General features: G+C 43.3%; 2 protein-coding genes across 12 annotated transcripts in view; both read right to left on the reverse strand.

Moving 5' to 3' along the window:
* LOC133118971 (tripartite motif-containing protein 16-like) overlaps positions 1-19460 on the reverse strand; it is a 25464-nt gene extending 6004 nt beyond the window's left edge. The window contains exon 1 of the mRNA XM_061229322.1: positions 15909-19460. Coding sequence (XP_061085306.1) covers positions 15909-16123 — 215 coding nt within the window. The 5' untranslated portion in view covers positions 16124-19460. The remainder of the gene's footprint in view (positions 1-15908) is intronic.
* LOC133118954 (NACHT, LRR and PYD domains-containing protein 12-like) overlaps positions 1-20240 on the reverse strand; it is a 687468-nt gene that overhangs the window by 490917 nt on the left and 176311 nt on the right. The gene's annotated exons all lie outside the window — the stretch shown is intronic.

Raw genomic sequence — 20240 nt, forward strand, 5'->3', positions numbered from 1 at the left:
GAAAAAGCTTTTTTTTTCTGATGCAATTTGGAGGCTTCTGGTGCATTTTAAAATGTTAAATTAATCTCTAATACATGCCTTCATTCTTAAGCATTTTGTTAAGTTCACATTCTAATATGCCGACATCACATACTTGTACTGCCATTAAACAGCAATCTCTTCAGAAAATATGGTTGATAACTTGTTACTTGAAAAAACAAATTATTCTACAAAGCGTGACATAAAAGATAGATGCTTCACTTTAATGATAAAGAACAATAACTCTAATATGACTATATACAAATTAAACTAAATTAAATTAGGTTTATATTTTCAGTAATCCCTGTCAGACTCTGATTCTTCCCAGTCTGTGTGAAGAGACACCAACACACACACACACACACACACACACACACACACACACACACACACACACACACAGAAACACATAGGCACGTTGTGGGGCCCCTACTCCTGCATGTTGCACCACGTGGGTGGAGAACCCCAGAAGGACCCGCACAACGCAGCCACACAAACGTTACGCATTAGGAGAGGTACACAGAGGACTATTTTCCCAGAGAGGTGATGGGGAGATCAGCACCCGGGAGAGAGATCCCTCTACCTGCAGTCCAGGACCCTGGACAGCGCACGTGAGTGAACCTGGTGGAAGAATACTAACCCAGCTGCAGCCCTTTTCTCTACTGAGCAGGGGAAGAGATTTAAGGCGCGGTCGAGGCTACAAACAGAGTCAGTTGGCGCCTATCCTAAAAGAGGGAGAGACAAGAGAGAGGAAGAGCCAGCTCCGAACCGGACAGAGGATGGAACGTCTACGCCCTGCCGTACCGACCCCACGAACCGGCCCTGAAGGAGACCCCACCTTCCCCGACAGCAAACCCAAAGACCCGGAGTCTGACGCCGGACACGTGAGCCTAATAAAACCCCAAAGGTACTTACCCTGTACCTCTGTGCTTCCCCCCAGCCCTGACATGGCCCAAGAGGCAAGAAGGAAGGAGGTTCTGGAGCATACCCCGGTCCAGGAAGAACTTGAGTTGATTTTGCCTGAACGGCCCCTTTTATTTCTCCCGTTTTTCCCTACCCTTGCCCTGAGGGGGGCGCTATCACCAATACCCCGAAAAAGATAAAAAGATACATTTTTCCTGATAACTGCTGACTGCTGTGTCTGGTTTGCAGCTGGGCCCACCCACTGCACCTCAGGATCCACCCCGAGGCCCCACACTATGCATTTATACATCACCCACTACACCTCAGGATCCACCCCGAGGCACCACACTATGCATTTATACATCACCCACTACACCTCAGGATCCACCCCGAGGCACCACACTATGCATTTATACATCACCCACTACACCTCAGGATCCACCCCGAGGCACCACACTATGCATTTATACATCACCCACTACACCTCAGGATCCACCCCGAGGCCCCACACTATGCATTTATACATCACCCACTACACCTCAGGATCCACCCCGAGGCACCACACTATGCATTTATACATCACCCACTACACCTCAGGATCCACCCCGAGGCCCCACACTATGCATTTATACATCACCCACTACACCTCAGGATCCACCCCGAGGCCCCACACTATGCATTTATACATCACCCACTACACCTCAGGATCCACCCTGAGGCACCACACTATGCATTTATACATCACCCACTACACCTCAGGATCCACCCCGAGGCCCCACACTATGCATTTATACATCACCCACTACATTCACATAAACTAACAGAGCTGTGTGTCACACACCTTACAGCACATTCACATAAACTAACAGAGCTGTGTGTGTCACACACCTTACAGAACATTCACATAAACTAACAGAGCTGTGTGTGTCACACACCTTACAAAACATTGACAGTGTTCCCCAAAATGTAAGTAGTTGGCCAAAAAGAAAAAGCTTTTTTTTTCTGATGCAATTTGGAGGCTTCTGGTGCATTTTAAAATGTTAAATTAATCTCTAATACATGCCTTCATTCTTAAGCATTTTGTTAAGTTCACGTTCTAATATGCCGACATCACATACTTGTACTGCCATTAAACAGCAATCTCTTCAGAAAATATGGTTGATAACTTGTTACTTGAAAAAACAAATTATTCTACAAAGCGTGACATAAAAGATAGATGCTTCACTTTAATGATAAAGAACAATAACTCTAATATGACTATATACAAATTAAACTAAATTAAATTAGGTTTATATTTTCAGTAATCCCTGTCAGACTCTGATTCTTCCCAGTCTGTGTGAAGAGACACCAACACACACACACACACACACACACACACACACACAGAAACACATAGGCACGTTGTGGGGCCCCTACTCCTGCATGTTGCACCACGTGGGTGGAGAACCCCAGAAGGACCCGCACAACGCAGCCACACAAACGTTACGCATTAGGAGAGGTACACAGAGGACTATTTTCCCAGAGAGGTGATGGGGAGATCAGCACCCGGGAGAGAGATCCCTCTACCTGCAGTCCAGGACCCTGGACAGCGCACGTGAGTGAACCTGGTGGAAGAATACTAACCCAGCTGCAGCCCTTTTCTCTACTGAGCAGGGGAAGAGATTTAAGGCGCGGTCGAGGCTACAAACAGAGTCAGTTGGCGCCTATCCTAAAAGAGGGAGAGACAAGAGAGAGGAAGAGCCAGCTCCGAACCGGACAGAGGATGGAACGTCTACGCCCTGCCGTACCGACCCCACGAACCGGCCCTGAAGGAGACCCCACCTTCCCCGACAGCAAACCCAAAGACCCGGAGTCTGACGCCGGACACGTGAGCCTAATAAAACCCCAAAGGTACTTACCCTGTACCTCTGTGCTTCCCCCCAGCCCTGACATGGCCCAAGAGGCAAGAAGGAAGGAGGTTCTGGAGCATACCCCGGTCCAGGAAGAACTTGAGTTGATTTTGCCTGAACGGCCCCTTTTATTTCTCCCGTTTTTCCCTACCCTTGCCCTGAGGGGGGCGCTATCACCAATACCCCGAAAAAGATAAAAAGATACATTTTTCCTGATAACTGCTGACTGCTGTGTCTGGTTTGCAGCTGGGCCCACCCACTGCACCTCAGGATCCACCCCGAGGCCCCACACTATGCATTTATACATCACCCACTACACCTCAGGATCCACCCCGAGGCCCCACACTATGCAGTTATACATCACCCACTACACCTCAGGATCCACCCTGAGGCACCACACTCTGCATTTATACATCACCCACTACACCTCAGGATCCACCCTGAGGCACCACACTATGCATTTATACATCACCCACTACACCTCAGGATCCACCCCGAGGCCCCACACTATGCATTTATACATCACCCACTACACCTCAGGATCCACCCTGAGGCCCCACACTATGCATTTATACATCACCCACTACACCTCAGGATCCACCCCGAGGCACCACACTATGCATTTATACATCACCCACTACACCTCAGGATCCACCCCGAGGCACCACACTATGCATTTATACATCACCCACTACACCTCAGGATCCACCCCGAGGCACCACACTATGCATTTATACATCACCCACTACACCTCAGGATCCACCCTGAGGCACCACACTATGCATTTATACATCACCCACTACACCTCAGGATCCACCCTGAGGCACCACACTATGCATTTATACATCACCCACTACACCTCAGGATCCACCCCGAGGCCCCACACTATGCATTTATACATCACCCACTACACCTCAGGATCCACCCCGAGGCACCACACTATGCATTTATACATCACCCACTACACCTCAGGATCCACCCTGAGGCACCACACTATGCATTTATACATCACCCACTACACCTCAGGATCCACCCCGAGGCCCCACACTATGCATTTATACATCACCCACTACACCTCAGGATCCACCCCGAGGCACCACACTATGCATTTATACATCACCCACTACACCTCAGGATCCACCCCGAGGCACCACAACGTCAACTAACATACACACACACACACATACACACACACTTACTGTGCAGAAGTCTTAGGCACCCTACACTTTATTATATATATGCTTATTTTTTGTGTGTGTTAGTTTAAAGAACACATCCAAATATTCATTTTCCAAAATAAATCATTTTAAAGACATTTCACAATATAATTTTTAAAAGTAACATATTACTACTTTTTACATAAAAACTTGATCAAGGCTGTCTGAGATCAGAAGCAAGGAGCCAACCAAAGTCTGCAGAAGAACTGTGGCAAGTTCTCCAACATGCTTGGAACAACCTCCCTGCTGATTGTCTTATAGAACTGCAGGACAGCGTTGATCTCAGAGAAGTGATGCAGTTTTAACGCCGAAGGGTGGTCAGAAAAAATATTGATTTTATTAAGTTTTTAACTATTCTGGCAAATTACAAAAATGTAATGTAAAATGTATAGTGCGTTTATTTAGGACCTTTCATTTAATTATTTTTGAAAGAATCTTACTGAACAGAATGTTATACAGGTGCCTAAGACTTTTGCACAGTACTCTACATACATACACATACACAAACCCCCCAAAGACATATACACTCACTCACACACACACACACACACACACACACACACACACACACACACACACACACCCACACACCCAACCCGCCACCCCACACACACATACCCACACACATACACAAACCCCCCTACACAGATATACACAAACACACAAATACTCACATACCCCCCCGACGCCCCCCAACACACATAAACACATACTGTGCCACCACACACAAACACTCATGCACACATACCACCCCACCGCCACCACACACACACCCCACAAATACACACTCACTTATCGACCCCCCCACCCACAAGACACACTCACATACACTACCCCCCACCAACACACACTCACATACCCCACCGAACCAAACACACACACATACCCCCACACACACACTCATACACACACAGCCATTGAATACCTGCATAAATAAAACTAGAACGTTATGCCGTGGTCTGGGTGAATACTCTTTTCTGGATGGCACTTTGCCCCATCCGTCACCCTCCCCCTACCTCTCCTTGTGCTTTCCTCACACTGCAACAGGTCGAGAAGATTATAAAAAATAAATACAATAATCACAATACAAACACAAAATAACATCTTCGATAGGATATACACTTCCATACTAATATATTGATTGAGGTCCACTGATTGAAGTTTTTCTATCTGCATCTTCATTACTGAGCTTGCTAGTTTGCCAATCTGCCGCTGTTAGTTCTCTAGTTCTAAAAGCCACTGCCTTCAAGGTGTCACAGACCTTGGAGTATTCAGTGACTGATTGTGGTAGACTAGCGCCATCTACAGCATATCCAATGAAACTGAGAATGACTCCCTGTGGAATGCCGCAGTTTAGCACTCATTTTAAATGATTCCAACTGCAGGTGAAAAATATTTAACTGGAAACTCTCGCAACAAAAAATTCTGTTTCTTTAAAATATTTAATACTTTCAAATCCTGAGTTTTAAATCCCTCATTCAAGCTTTTAATGCTTTATAAATGGAGAAGGGCTTGATTTGGGTGAACTGTGATATTCTGGTTCATGTACTGTAAAAATGTGGAGATTATGGAGAAGAATACATTCTTTGAAATGGCATTTACAATTGTTCATTTATCAAAATGGGTGACACTGGATTTTGGTTCATTTATCAAAAAACTGGATAAAAACTTGTAACATTACTCCTTCTCATGCTTCATGTCTTGTGAGCCAAACAAACTTGACTGCGAATCATTCGGAAATGCATTGACACAAATAATGAGGGATAGATCAAAGCTTTCACAGTTTTGTGGTTTTATTGTTCCATCCATTCATTCATATTTTATTTTAATTTGCAGTGGCAAAATTATTTTAATAAGCCAATTGAATATTCAAATTATTTATCATCTAAAAAACACAACTGGATTCAACATTAAAATGGGTGATTAATTTGGGTAATCGTGATTAATTCATGCTAAACTGGAGTTGAATATGAATTCCATAAAACGCGTAAACAAAGTTTGCTATAAATGAGGCGTACCCGTCATAGCTTAGACAGTCCTCCAGAGTGCGACATGCAACCAAAAATCTGTCTGCCTGACATTTAGCAGGTGTGTCTCTGTGTGACTGCGGTGCCCGTTACACCTGTCCCCAGCCCTGAAAGGCCCAGCCCAGACCCAACATCATCGGCGGAGGTAACCGCTCCACCACCTGTCTCCCCTGTCCCCGGGAAGATGCCTAAACCTGACCTAACATCTTCATCTGACTCCGAGCCAGAGCCAGAGCAGACCACATACAAAAAGGCCAAAATATACTGCCTTGCGCAAAGAATGGCCTGTCCAATTTCCCTGGCTCAGATATGATAAAACGGCCAACATTATGCATTGCATTTATTGCAGAGTGCGGCCAAATCGTGGCTGGGAACAGTGCTTTTGCTGTCGGAGCATCAACGTTCCGAATTTAAACGTTAAAAAAGCACAATGTCTCCAAGAAACACGTCCTGGGCGTGACAGGTGCGTGGCGGGCAGAGGAGCCCCCCTCCCCCCAATTTAACACTGCTTAGAATATAGCCAAAGAAGAGCTACCGTTTTCTAAACTTAAGTCCCAGATCATCCTAATGAAAAGGAACGGGTTAAATGTGAACCCGTTACAGCCATGAAACTGCCTGTGCCCAGTTCATTGGGGTGATCGCAGAAAAAGACGTCTGTACAAATCGCGGATTCAATGTCATTCATGACTGATGGAGAAACAGACATTTCCACTAAGTGTGGGAGTGTGAGATCGTCTAAAGCCGCATCTTGTACAACGGGAGACCGGCCAACATATTATTGGCCACATCGAGGTGGAGCATGGCCATGTTATACATAGTAACCCCAGCTCAAAGCAGAAATAAGACATGCAACACATTTAAATAGTCATTATTCAGATATGAATAATATACGATTATGATTCAATCAGCATCTATAGGGCCCTAACTATGGAATCTGGCATTTCATATATTCTGTTTGATTTTTTCATGATAATTTTCTCTGTTTTAAAGCCATATTGTCCTGTGGATGTTTACATAAAAACTCTTGTAGTGGCTTAAGGAGATCACCACTATCTCTTAAAAGTGGTTAGACATGCTGTCCCACTGCAACATGTCCGGTTGGAAACACAAGAGGATGCCACTGAATTCAACACTTTATTTATCACTGCCACAGTTAGCACACACTTTCAGTTGAAGATGTGGTTCTGAAAGGGATAATTATCTAACCTGGTAGTATTATGTACATGTTTAACAAGCACAAATATGGTTATAACATGTGAGACATTATAATCTAATATCAATAAACATGATGCATCCAACTCCACACTGTATTAGAATATGGACACTTAACCATTCCACAGTCAACACTGCCCTCTGCTTGGTTCAAGGAGCGACATTTCTCACACCTGTTGGCTGACAAAAAAGTCATAGAAATAGGTGAAGGTATAACTTTGCAAGCTAACTTGCCACATGATTGTAGTTGAGTAATAATGAGTAATAGATGTGAAACATCTATGTTTAGGCTACTGTAGCTGTTAAAATAGGCACTGAGAAAATAAAGCGGCTGTCAGAGGAACCAAGAGCAGACTCGGGGAGAAGGTGAAAACAGGCAGGCTTTAATGAACAGCGGGCAGATCCAAAACACAATCCAGAAACAGGTAATGGTCAAAAATCCAGGCAGACGGGTACATAAAGGGCACACAGAAGAGTGGTCGGATAACAGGCAGAGTTCAAGAACAGGAAGGCAGTCCACACAGATGAAAGCACACAAAAAAAAAACCCACAAAGTCCAAAGCCAGGCAGAGATCAAAAACAGGAAATCCAAAATCAGAGCAGACCAGACGGAATTACAGGGGTAGGCATGGGGTACAGGGGGCTAGAACCGGGACAGGAAAATACAGGGACAGACTCAGAATACAGGGTATGGCGAACTAGCGTTGAGCAAACAAAACATCTGTGGCACATATACCGGTCTAACAAGTAGAAACAAGAATCAGGTGTGTGAACTGGGGAACAGATCAGGAACAGGTGAAATAAATGACAAGAGACAGGAAGGAAGTACATATAAGGAGTGGGAGGCGGAGACAACAAATGGAGCACAGGTGAAACAAACAAATGAGTGAATGGAGCAGGAAACAGACTACGGAAAGCACAGAGGTAACAAAAGCTTCAGTCTTCAGTCTGACATTCCACTGCTTAGCCCCATTTTACTCCGCACGCAGCACGGCTCCGGTGTGTATACAGCACCTAGGACACCGCAGAACATTTTACACCGGCTCCATTCCTTTTTATTCCTGTCCTATGTGGCACATACGCAGTGAAGAAAGCCAATTAGAAACAAATTATGTTTACATGTTAGTATGTTTACACAGAATTTTGAAAGACAGTCATTTTGAATTTTGAAAGTGTCTTTAATCTTTTCTCGGCCAACTAAATTGCCAGAAATTAAATTCCTTACTCCTTCAGGTATTTTAGAGGCATCAATTAATGCTAATCCTGCGCATCAGTTTTTGTTTCCGACTGATTGGTATTCATCAGCATACATATGCGGATATGAAAAAAAGCTGTGCCTAGGCATTCCATAAATCCGGTGGAATTTGTTAGTTTGTTTTCCATAACACATAAATTTAGACACAGATTGGCAAAAATATTGATAAATGAGGCCCACTGTGTGCAGACAAATGAGAAAAGGGGTAACATGGCTCAGGCAGTAAGAGCAGTTGTCTGGCAGTCGGAGGGTTGCCAGTTCGATCCCCCGCCCGGGCTGTGTCAAAGTGTCCTGGAGCAAGACACCTAACCCCCAAATGCTCCTGACGAGCTGGTCGGCGCCTTGCATGGCAGCCAATCGCCGTTGGTGTGTGAGTGTGAGTGCACCTGGTAGACTCTGCACTAATACGAGTCAGGTTCGGTGCTGGTGGTTTATTCGCTAAAAAAAGGAATTTATGAGAAAAGGTAAGGAAGGCGTTCAGCTGAGAGTGTTTATGTGCTGTCGCCTTCCTCAAGGGTTTTGTTTTTCTTTGGACTCGTGTGAGTTGGCGGTAGAGGGACGGTGTCCCCGGTACATGTATTTTGGTTTGCGTTTTGTCCCGAGCTGCGTCTCGAGGTTTTTATTTTTGTGCTTGGTTTTTTTCTCGCCAGGTTGTATTTTATTTTTGTTTCTTGGTCTGTGACCATTTGTGCCCAGCTATTGGCACATATCCTGAGTTATTGGTTCGTCCTGTTTGTTAAGGGTTGTTTTCTGTTTCCCTTAACCGTTTTTGGGCTATTTCTGTTTCCCCTTTATAAGATTTAAGTGTTGTTTATTTATTTTCCGGGAGAAGTCTTCCCGTGGCTGTGTACCCCTATCTCTGTCTACTAGTCTAGAAGGGTTCTAGCATTGGTCGCCCTGGGCTCTCCGCCCCGCTCGCCACCTTACACAGAGAGGTGTGTAGCGGGTCTGTATGTGTGTGCGCGCATGTGTGAAAGTGTCGACATTGGAGACAAATGGTCTTTTAAAGTAATGAAGTTAATTAAGTAAAAAAAAAAAAAAGGTAGTGGGGTGAGGTAATAACCATGAGGTCAAAGAGTTCAAAGAGGCAAGACCCAGAATTTGCGGGTCCTATGAAAATAATGCATGACAGTATGGGTCGGCAACCACACACCAGTGTATTATCATTTTATACTGTAAAAATAAATGTAAATGGAAATATGTTTGGATTTGTGAAGAAAAAAAAGAAACAATGTTAAGACAGGAAAAGCAGGCTAAGAGGGAAGAAGGAGATACACCTGCAGTAAAAAAAAAGAATAAAAAAAAAAATGTATTACTTTCTTTGTCATTTTTCATTTATTTATTTATTTATTTTTATTCAGTGTTACCTCCTGTTGTGCATTTCAACTGCTCTTTTGATCCAAATTTAGCATAACTCGCCGGCATATACAAAATTGACCTGGACCTAGATTACCCTGCGTGTCCGCCAGACCACTATCAGCAACACCCGGCACAGCTGCCCCTGCACCCACCCACCGAGGAGCAGAGTCCAGTGCTGCGAGACCCCCACTTTCCAGCAGTGGGGCTGCGGATAGCGGAGTCAGGCAACAGCCTCAGCAAGCCCAGATTCCACGGGAAAGGTCATTTCCACCACGGGTGAACTGCACAGAATGCCCAAACCCCAGAGTGGGTCAGGAAGACCAGGGTCTGACGGTCCTGCAACTCGTCTCTGGAAGCTGTCAGAGTTGCAGGCCGTGTGTGAGGACCTGCAGATCCGAGTCAGGTGGGTGGAGAAGGTTTGGTGAAACTGTTAATGATGTTCTTGAGAGACTTACACAAAAATACGATGCACACAGCGGAATGGAGAAACCTGGAGATAACATGCCAGTCTCACCCCGTACAGAACCCAGCTGACTAACTGCTTCATGGACGGAAAGAACTGGCTTCAGGATACTGGACTTTGGGAAACGGCTCCCCAGGGTAATGTCACGATCCAAAACCCTGGTGGCTGCCCCGGATGGAATGGCTGGACTCAGATGCCACAGGGCGCTGGTGCTTTCCCGAAATCCTGGCAGCCAAACTGGATTGCAAGGACAATGAAGGTGTGCAGGGCGCATGCACGGGGTGGTGAGTCCGCGGGTTTTCTATATCGAACGCCTGCAAATTCATTACCAATCGGGTTGTTAAAAGTAAATAGGCGAGCATTAGTTATTGTAAATATGGGGGCTGGTCATTCTGTAATAACAGCTAAATTGTGGGGATCAAAGCCTCCACCTAGTGGAAAAACTGTGGTCAGTCAAGATGCCAGAGAAGGTAATACAACAGAAAAGTTTATAATTCCTTTATTGGTTCAGGATAACAATGCAGGTTCTACTATCATTTTAAAACATGCATTTACATTTTCTCCTGTATGTCTGGTAAACCTGCTTGGCAGAGATATTAGGATTGGTTGTAGAATGCACAAATGACGGTTTAACAATTGGTAGAATTAACAGTGTAGAAAACTTTGAAATGTACTTCTATGCGTGGGATCTGGACAGATGCCCAGGCACAGCTAAGACCAGGTAAATATGGCAGTGATGGAGGAACTGGGATGTAGCAGAGGGTTTGAGAATGTGTAGAAGATTGATGTAAAAGATGTATTGAACAGAAGAAAAAGGGGTTTGAGTACCTTGCTCAGACACAGGACGAAATGAGGCACTGGTGAAAAGCCAGTGAGAATGAAAAGAAAACTGCATGTAGGGAAGGAGTAGAAATTGTGTACTAAATTGTTTTTGGTAGGATAAGATTTTTGCATTGTCTGTACAATTGAGCTCAGCACAACAGCCATTTTGTACCATTTTGGGAAGTGTACCCCATGTGTCTCTGTGTAAAGCCTCAAACAAAAAAATGGGAGGACACAGGGCCCTGGGTTAAATTATGTTTGGACTACAGCTTGGGAAGAGAGGAGAACTCACAAAATATTCTCCTCTCTGTGTGTTAATGAACACCAGTTTCCAGATTCTCTGACAGCATTCATGCATTGCCTTGTGACACTCATGTATTTGCATGTGTCAGACCCAAAACTGAGTGCAATCCCCTCTCAATTGTGGGCCATGCCCAAATATGATGTGGGGCTCATGACTGGGGCTACTCTACTTCAAGTTACCCCTAAAGTCAGAGTACAGGCCATGTAAACGCAAATGTCCCCTCCGCCCAGAGGCTGAGGAAGGAATTGGCTGTTTTTCATGCATTGCTCAAAGCTGGTGTTGTGGTTCCCTGCCCTAACTCTCTGTGCAATACAATTCTGCCTGTAGAAAAAAAACACAGGTGTAAACACTGTGCTCCAGTTTTATCTAACCTAAACTACTTGTGTGGCCCAAGTCCCAGGCAATGCAAAACATTTCACTGTGATCGATCTTGCTAGTTTTTTTTTTTTTCAGAATGCCGCTTGATATTGATTCCCAGTACTGGTTTGCTTTTACGTTTAAGACAAAACGATACACCTGGTCTAGACTACCACAAGGGTATTCTATGCTGTTCTGCAGGAGAATTCCAAACAGTTCCAAATACTAATTCGGTATGTTGTTGACATTCCCAATTCAAGATTCGCTCAATCTGCTAAAATTCCTAGTAACAGGGCCGCAAGGTCAAACAAGAAAAACTCCAGTTCACCCTGATTGAAGTTATATATCTAGGCCACTAAATTTCTATTTGGGAATTGACAGAATCCAGGCGATTCTCGATTCTCCTAAACTCCAAAGTAAAAAAAAAAAAAGGCATGACAGGTTATTGTAGACAGTGGATCCCTGACTACTTGACCCACGGCCCAAATCTCTCTGCTAACGATAAGGTTACATGGACAGAGACTGCTGACATGTATTTTCACAAATTAAAACGAGAACTGACATCAGCCCCGACTTTGGGCCTTCCTGACATTAACAAACCCTTTCTTTTGACTATGAATGAGAAGGCTGGTTATATGACTGCTGTTCTTCTGCAAAAAAACATGGTAGAAACAGGCCTGTTGCATATTATTCTCAGAAACTTGATGCTGTCGCTAGGGGTCTCCCCCCTTGTCTGCGATCAATTTCAGCAGCTGCTTCTGCTGTAACGGCTTCTGCATCGATCGTTGCTTATCGCCCATTTTTGGTTCCTCATGCAGTAGCTGAAATTCTGCTAAAACAGAAAACTGCTCATTTCTCATTAGCCCGATTTCCGGGTCACTTGTTTGCCCAGGCCGCTGAACTTTTTTTTTGCTCTCAAATGCACCTGGTATTTGTCCCATGGTAAAACTGAAAATATTTTCACTGCCAGCAGATATGCTTTTCAGGGTAGTGCGATTTTGGAACACTTTGGGAACACAGAGGTTTTCTTACTTCTTCAGGAAAAGCTATTCAATATGGACATTTGGTGCAGAGCCTCCTACAGGCCATTCTTTTGCACAATGGTAATACGTATTTAATATGCACTCATATCAAAAGCCATATTAATGTGATAACCAATGAAAACAACGTGATTGGTAGCCATAAATATGAAATATATAATATATGCACTAAGTTTTATTAAGACACATTCACTGTTAGTTATACTGTATCCTTTTTACTGTTTTATGCACTTCAGAAAAAGACCACTAGAGGTCCCTCTGGAGCTGGAATGGTCCGAGAGGGGAGCAAGGGTTTCAGGTGTGGGTCCTGCGGGCCCTCGAGGAAATGGTGGAGGGAACATGTATGCTTTTACATATTTCCTGTCGCAGTGGGTAATCTGGTAACCAAAAAACAATGAGAGTGTTGGCTTCTGCTTTTGGATTTCCTCAGAGCAATAGAGAGAGTTGTGTCAATGGAGGGTAAAAACAGTGGGCAGTCATGTGATTCATGTAGGCTTCAAATAGTTTCAAATATCATCAGTTAACATTAAATTAATGAGGAGACGTAATTTAAGCAACATTAGATTAGATTACATGCCATGTATTTTATGTATGGCGAATGGTCTTTAATTTTTTTAAATATTACAAACCTAAAGAAACAACAAACAGGGGCTCCACAACATTTAACAGCTGGACAACAATAAACGGTGACAAAGTAACAAAGACATTTATGTGTGTGTTATTTTGAATGAGCGATTTAACTGTTAGGGTGTGAATATGGAGTGGATGTGTTGCGTGTGTTTGCCCTGGGAAACGTGAGCTAGCAGCCGGGTGTGCACCCCAAACTTAGTGCACTCTATGGAAATAGTGATATGAAACCGAAAATGTGATATGAAAAGGAAAAACAAACACAAACACCGTATGATTATGGCGGTTTGGGGTAGGTAGTGTCCCGCTCACAGCCAGGGACAGAGCCCTCTGGCACAAAAGACTAAAACCACACCACCAAAGCAGTCCATAGTACCGTCATAACAGTTTCATAAAATCTTGCGGGAAAAATGTAATCCCATTCACAAAAGCCAAGATAAATGTCACTAAAAATCGTCTGGAAAATCAAACTCCCAGAGACATTCATGGCTACTGTTGACATCACATCAGTGTAGCCCATGTCACTGGCTTTTTAGAGTGGTGTGACATGATTCTGTAAATGTGGAAAGTGCACCACTGAAGGAAAAAGGTTAGGAAACGCTGGACTAAAGTCACGGAGCAGTCACAGCAAAGATGTTGAAAATAACAGTAAACTGAAAGAGCCAGAAATCACAGTGTTTTTTTCGATTCGTTTATTAAATAAACCAAAGACCTTAGGTGTAGTGGGAAATGATTGAAATAACACACTGTAGCAACTGTAGCAACAGTAACAAGCGCTTTAACTTTTTTTTTTAAACTGCTCCAAGGATAAAAGTAAAATACACTTATAGGCTGATGTATTGGATGGCTTTGAATTATCTTGGAAAGTAAGAGCATGCCGTTTGTCTAATTTAGCAGAACATTACATTACATCTCAGTTATTTAGCTGACAGTTGATTAGACAAAGCAGGAGCCAATCCCCCGGGATCAATGTGGGGCTAAGGGCCTTGCTCAAGGGTTCAGCAGCAGCACAGATCTTACTGCAGCTTCACTGGGGCTTGAACCACCAACCTTCTTGTTCCCAGTCAAGCACTTCAGCCACTATGCTATAGGCTGCCCCCTAAACTCAGGCTGACGTTTTTGACTGGACTGTGATTAACTCATCTGTGACTAGCTGCTAAATCATCCCCAATTTGAAACATTACAGTGGATACTTCCGGGAATTGATGCAATATACGGGTCGGAGTGCAGGTTTAAAAGCACACATTAATTAAACAATGAGCTATCGAGTTCAGAAGCATGGTTACCTGTAGGTCTATATAAGGCAACTATAAGGTTGACAGTTGCCGTACAAAACTGTAGAAAAATCACAGAAAGCACAAAAACAAGGAAACCACAGAGATGCCAAAAACAGGGACCACCTCCGAATCAGTGCAAGTAGGCAAGAGCACCGATTGGGACACAGCCGAGGAATGTCCAAATGCCAGCCCGACTTGCTCATCCTGCCAGCTGAGTGAATGGCTCTCGCTTGTCCCGACTGCAGAGCTTCTCTACTCTAGCTCCCCAGTGGTGAAACAACCTCCCCATTGCTATAAGAACTGCTCACTCACTGCCCATTTTCTACCACAGTCTGAAGACTCACCTCTTCACACTGTACCTTGACTCCTCTGTGGGAGCCTGCTAATCTATTGTCACTTATCTTCACCAGCCTCAGACTTTAGCCCCGTGTTGTATTATCTACTTTAATCTAGGACCTTCACCTGTGTATTTGTCTCAGTACTGTAGTTCCTGACCTTATTACTTACAGACCTGGCCTATCTACCTTGCGTACTAGACTTATGGTCATTGCTTTATAACCGATCCTATGCAAATTGGACCTTATCGGACCTGTTCTGTTGTTTGTTCTATGACCTTGATTTGACCTTGAAGTGTCTGCTGAATAAAATGTAATGTGATGTTTGCGCAGAAATCACAGAATACGTCACTTCCGTGACAAACACACAGCCATAATTATTAATATAGAATATCATTATTGTACTATATTATTTTATATTATAGCCTACTATATACTGTAAAATAGAATTATCTTTTTCTTCTTGTGTTTATAGTTGGAAAAGAAAATGGAAAGGAAGTCTGTGCACCTCCCCATCATAGAACAAATGTGATCATTGCATTGCCCATCTCAGAGGTACTATGGATCGCTTCTTCATTAAAAATTCTGTGAGACCTCCTCTCCTGCCTGTAGTTTTAACTTATATTGATGCCAATTGCACATGATAGTAGTTTGTCACTACAACTGTTTTTAAAAAAAGCTGAAATGCTACTATGTAAATTTCACACATTTATTTTGAAAACGCCCCTGCATTTTGCTTTTATTGCCCCTTTAAAAAATTGCACATTTCCAACCCCGATTGAAGGGTTTGTGTTTGTACTCACCCCAGTCTCTGCAGTTTACAGTGTGGCTCCTCCAGTCCAGCAGAGAGCGCTCTCACTCCTGAATCCTGCAGCTCGTTGTCTCTCAGCTCCAGATCACTCAGATCTGAGTGAGGAGAACGCAAGACTGAGGCCAGAACATCACAGCAGCCCTCTGTGAGATTACACCAACCCAGCCTGTGGAGAAACCACATACACATGGACACACACACAAACATTAAAATTCACTGGAGATTGTAATAATGTTCACCTTGCCAGTTCATACATATGTCATTTCCTATTTGCATATGCATCCCTGAGTGGTAAAAACAAAAAACAGGGAGAGGGTTGTGTAAATTACATTCATAAATTATTCTTAAATGATTTCATAAATTAATCCACCAAATTCTAAGGCAATTATTTAGCTTCATTAACCAAAAAAAGATAAAGGTTTGAAACCGACTGCAATGATTTAATTACCAAACATTTTCTCTATGATGATCACATATGAGACAGAATCTGATTTGCAAACATGAATTTTGCAAACACAAGAAAGTGTTCTTATGATCACTGTGGGGATCCCCCGTGATATGTTCTTCGGTCAGCAAACATATATACATTTTTAAAAAGTTCAACATTCATCATAACACATAAATGGATAAAAAATAACTGTTAATGGACTTTTTTTTTTTGCTCTGGTAACCATTTATATAAGGCATAGGTCTGGTCCATTGTCTCCATTGGTCAGTTTGCGTCCAAGCCGTGCCGATATCCACGATGTTCACAAATCTTTTAATTTTACTCTGCGTTTAGATCACCGTAATCTACTTTGTAACCTAAATTAACTTCATGTTATCATCACGCACCTAGTAGCCTCCCAAAGTAAAACAAAAACAGTGATTTTGTTCTTTGACCATCTCAGCGATTGTCGGCAAGACCACCAAAGCCTGCTGAAGCAAATGACACATGACGACGCTATGAATTATTTAAATAACTGCACGTTATCTGAATGCGTCCAGATAAACGTTTACACAAATGACTTGTTTCAGTGTCATCAGGTGTAACGTAAAGTAGCAAATAAGCATTGTTATCTCCAAACAACTGCAGCCTTATTAACTTAGTAAACACCTAGCCACACGTTTTACAAACATGAGTTGCTGAATTTACGGTTAGGAAATCGATTAGGTATTGAAAAGTTTCCTCAGCTCTCTCCTAATTACGCCGGCTCCATTTCTCTCACCATTTTGTCTCCCCTAGAATTATGGGAATGGTAATTTTGTTCTGTGGTTTAACCAAATTAATAAGAACACAATTCATGATTAACGCGACAAGGCTCTCAAGTTTCATGAAAAACTCAGAGTGAGATTGCAAATCAGGGCTGGAGCAAATAGACACTGTGTATGTTTTGGTCGCAGAGGCCCCTCGGCCGAATCCACTTCTCCCAATTATAATTTAGTTTATAATTGAGTTTATATAAACTATAATTTAGTTTATAATTGACCAGCACAAATAAAACAAATAGAACCGAAAATGACAGGCCAAACCAATAAGACAAACTCAGCTGAATAAAATAAATTGATTTAGTTACACATGTAAGAAAAAAATGTAATAGTTCGGGAGAGGTGATCTTTGTGAGCATTTGTGCGAGGGTGTGACTGAGTGTGTATGTGCGTGCGTGACTGACTGTGTGTGTGTGTGTGGTAGGGATGAACCGATATGAAATTTTACGGTACGATACGATATCTTCAAAATATCACGATATTGCCCAGTGGCGTAACGCAAAATATCGGGGGGCCCCTGCAAGGTTTAGGCAGGGGGCAGATTGGTGCAGTGTCAAGTAAATTGAATTTTAATAAATAAATTAATAAAATACTCCGTGTTTTTCTTGTAAAATTGTCTGGTAGACTGTAAACCCCTATCAGTAAACATTTAAATTCGAAATAACATCAATTATCTCTCATTTTCGCAGGGGCATCTTTTCATTGGCTGCACAAGCAAAACATAAGGAACTGCATTTAAACTTTCATATTCGCGCATATTTAAGCAATGTTCCCAAACATAGGCTAATAGCAGCTAGTAGCTAACGTTAAGTTTGCATACAATTCTTCGACATGGAAGGTTAAAAACCTCCTGCGGGACTTTGTATTGCAGCCAAACACTACAATTCATAGAAAAAAATGACGTGACAAATGAAATATGTCGAAGTTCTCAACTGAAACAATATTTTACTATTTAAAACGTACTAACTTACTGGAGCGTTGTTCACAGTATACCTACCCATCAGAGCACACCGCCTTTCTGAGCGTGCAGGTGCAGAGTGGGACAAACGCGGCAGATCCTCACAGTAACCCCGCCTACCGGCCAGACGGGTAAAGATCACCAAAAAATGTCAAAAGATCCTCAAGTGTCCAAACGTGGCTCCAAATACAACGAGACTGCTTTTAAAATCATGTTTATTTCCGTGTAGTGGGTTTTATCCCTTCTCGGCCGACTCACCGTGAGAAAAGACAGGTGCCACACCTGTCTTTTCTCACGTGTGAGCGTGTGAACTGGTTCAAATGCGTGTGTCTCAGGGTCAATGGGTGAGACTTGATAGTGATCTGTGAGGTTTGCACAGATCACTATTGTAGGCTGTGCTACAAGGAAGCATATGCGCGCCAAAATGAAAATGCAAATCGAGAATTACATCCCGTTTTGATCCCATGTACTTTAACCCTTGTGCGAATATTTATTGAACAGAAAAAACCTGATGTGTATGCTGGAAAATGCCCATTTTCCCCTGGTTCATGCCCACACCTTCTCATATCCTGGAGCTCCAACTGCATCTCACCGCCCCTCAAACTGCTCACTATACTTTCCCTCATTTGAACCCGGTTCAACCCAATTCAATTTCTCCAATTTACAAAATATCTGTCTTATCCATCCTACCTTTAGACCTTGCTGGCCAGCAGAGGATAGGCTCCCCCTCAAAAGCCTGGTTTCTCCTGAGCCTCTGTTAGAGGATTTTAGTCCCCAATGGGGAGTTTTTACCTCATGTGCTTGCTATTTGGGGTCTAGCCCTAGTTTTTGGCCTTTTGTTACTTTTTGCCCTTTTGTTACAAGATACATCTTTTGCTTTTTTCCTTTTGGTTTTCTGTGACAAACTTCCCACAGCATTGCAAGCTAACACAGCTTGAGGGGCCCTTGTGCTGACTCATCTTAGCTCTGAGAGGAGCATTCTCCTTCACATACTGGACATTATTAGTTAAAGAAAACGACCCTCTTGTTATAAAAGTATTAACACCCATATGCTTCAGTGTCTGAACTTACATCCAAGGCTTCCCCTGGTTGAAATTTTAGTCCAAAATGCTGTTGCTACACACAGCCACAAAACCACATCATGTTCAAATGGCCTCGAGCTGACTGGATGAAGGGCTTCTTCCGGTAGCCGAATGTCGTTCACATAGTCACCATGTCAGCCGGAGTCCATCTTACCAACAGTGTGTTGGTGTATGACAGTTCTGGGGGTTTGCTGGTGCCCCCTCCTGGTCTCATCCATGCTTGTATGGATGGCTGGGAGGGCTTCCAGAACAGAGACATACCACCCAACATATTGCGTCTAAGATTGATAATGAAGATTCTAACTTTGACACCAGTGGTCCTGACTGAACTAGTATTTTATCTACCTGGTTACTGTAATCACATCAAATGGATTGTTGTGGTGTAAGTGTTTTGTAATGTAGTTTAATGACGTCCCTGTTCAGGGACAGCAGATGAAAATGAGCTACAGAGCAAACTCTGGCTCATCAGTTGTGATGGGCATGGTCCCTGTTAAATGAAATAAGAAAGTAAGTAAAGTAAGGTTGCGGACCGCTGTAGCCCTGTTCCTCCCCCGGTTCATGACCAAACCTCGACACATCCTGGAGCTCAATTTGCATCACCCTGCCTCTCCAAACCAGCTCACTGTACTTTCCCTCATTTTACACTTTCTACTTTCAGCTAGTTTATTACCTCTACTGTGACCTGTTCAGCCCATTTGACTGGCTGTGATAGATTTCGTATCACATTTCTGTTATATCCATTCTGCCCTTACTTTACACCTTGCCAGCCAGCGGAGGATGGGCTCCCCCTCTACAGCCAGGTTCCTCCCGAGATTTCCCATTGGGGAGTTTTTTCTCACCACTTTTTGACGGTGAAAAGCATCTGAGTGACTGTCTTCTATTAAAAGCGCTATACAAATAAAATGAAAAATGTAACCTGTGTGATGCCTTGGTCATGGATGACAGCTGGCCTGTGCTCGCCCACTGATGTAGGGTCAAACACCATCTCCTCCCTCTACTTCACATTTAAAATCAGATGGTTTGAGTCACACCATTG

This window comes from Conger conger, chromosome 19, assembly GCF_963514075.1.
Source record: "Conger conger chromosome 19, fConCon1.1, whole genome shotgun sequence".
NCBI lineage: Eukaryota > Metazoa > Chordata > Actinopteri > Anguilliformes > Congridae > Conger > Conger conger.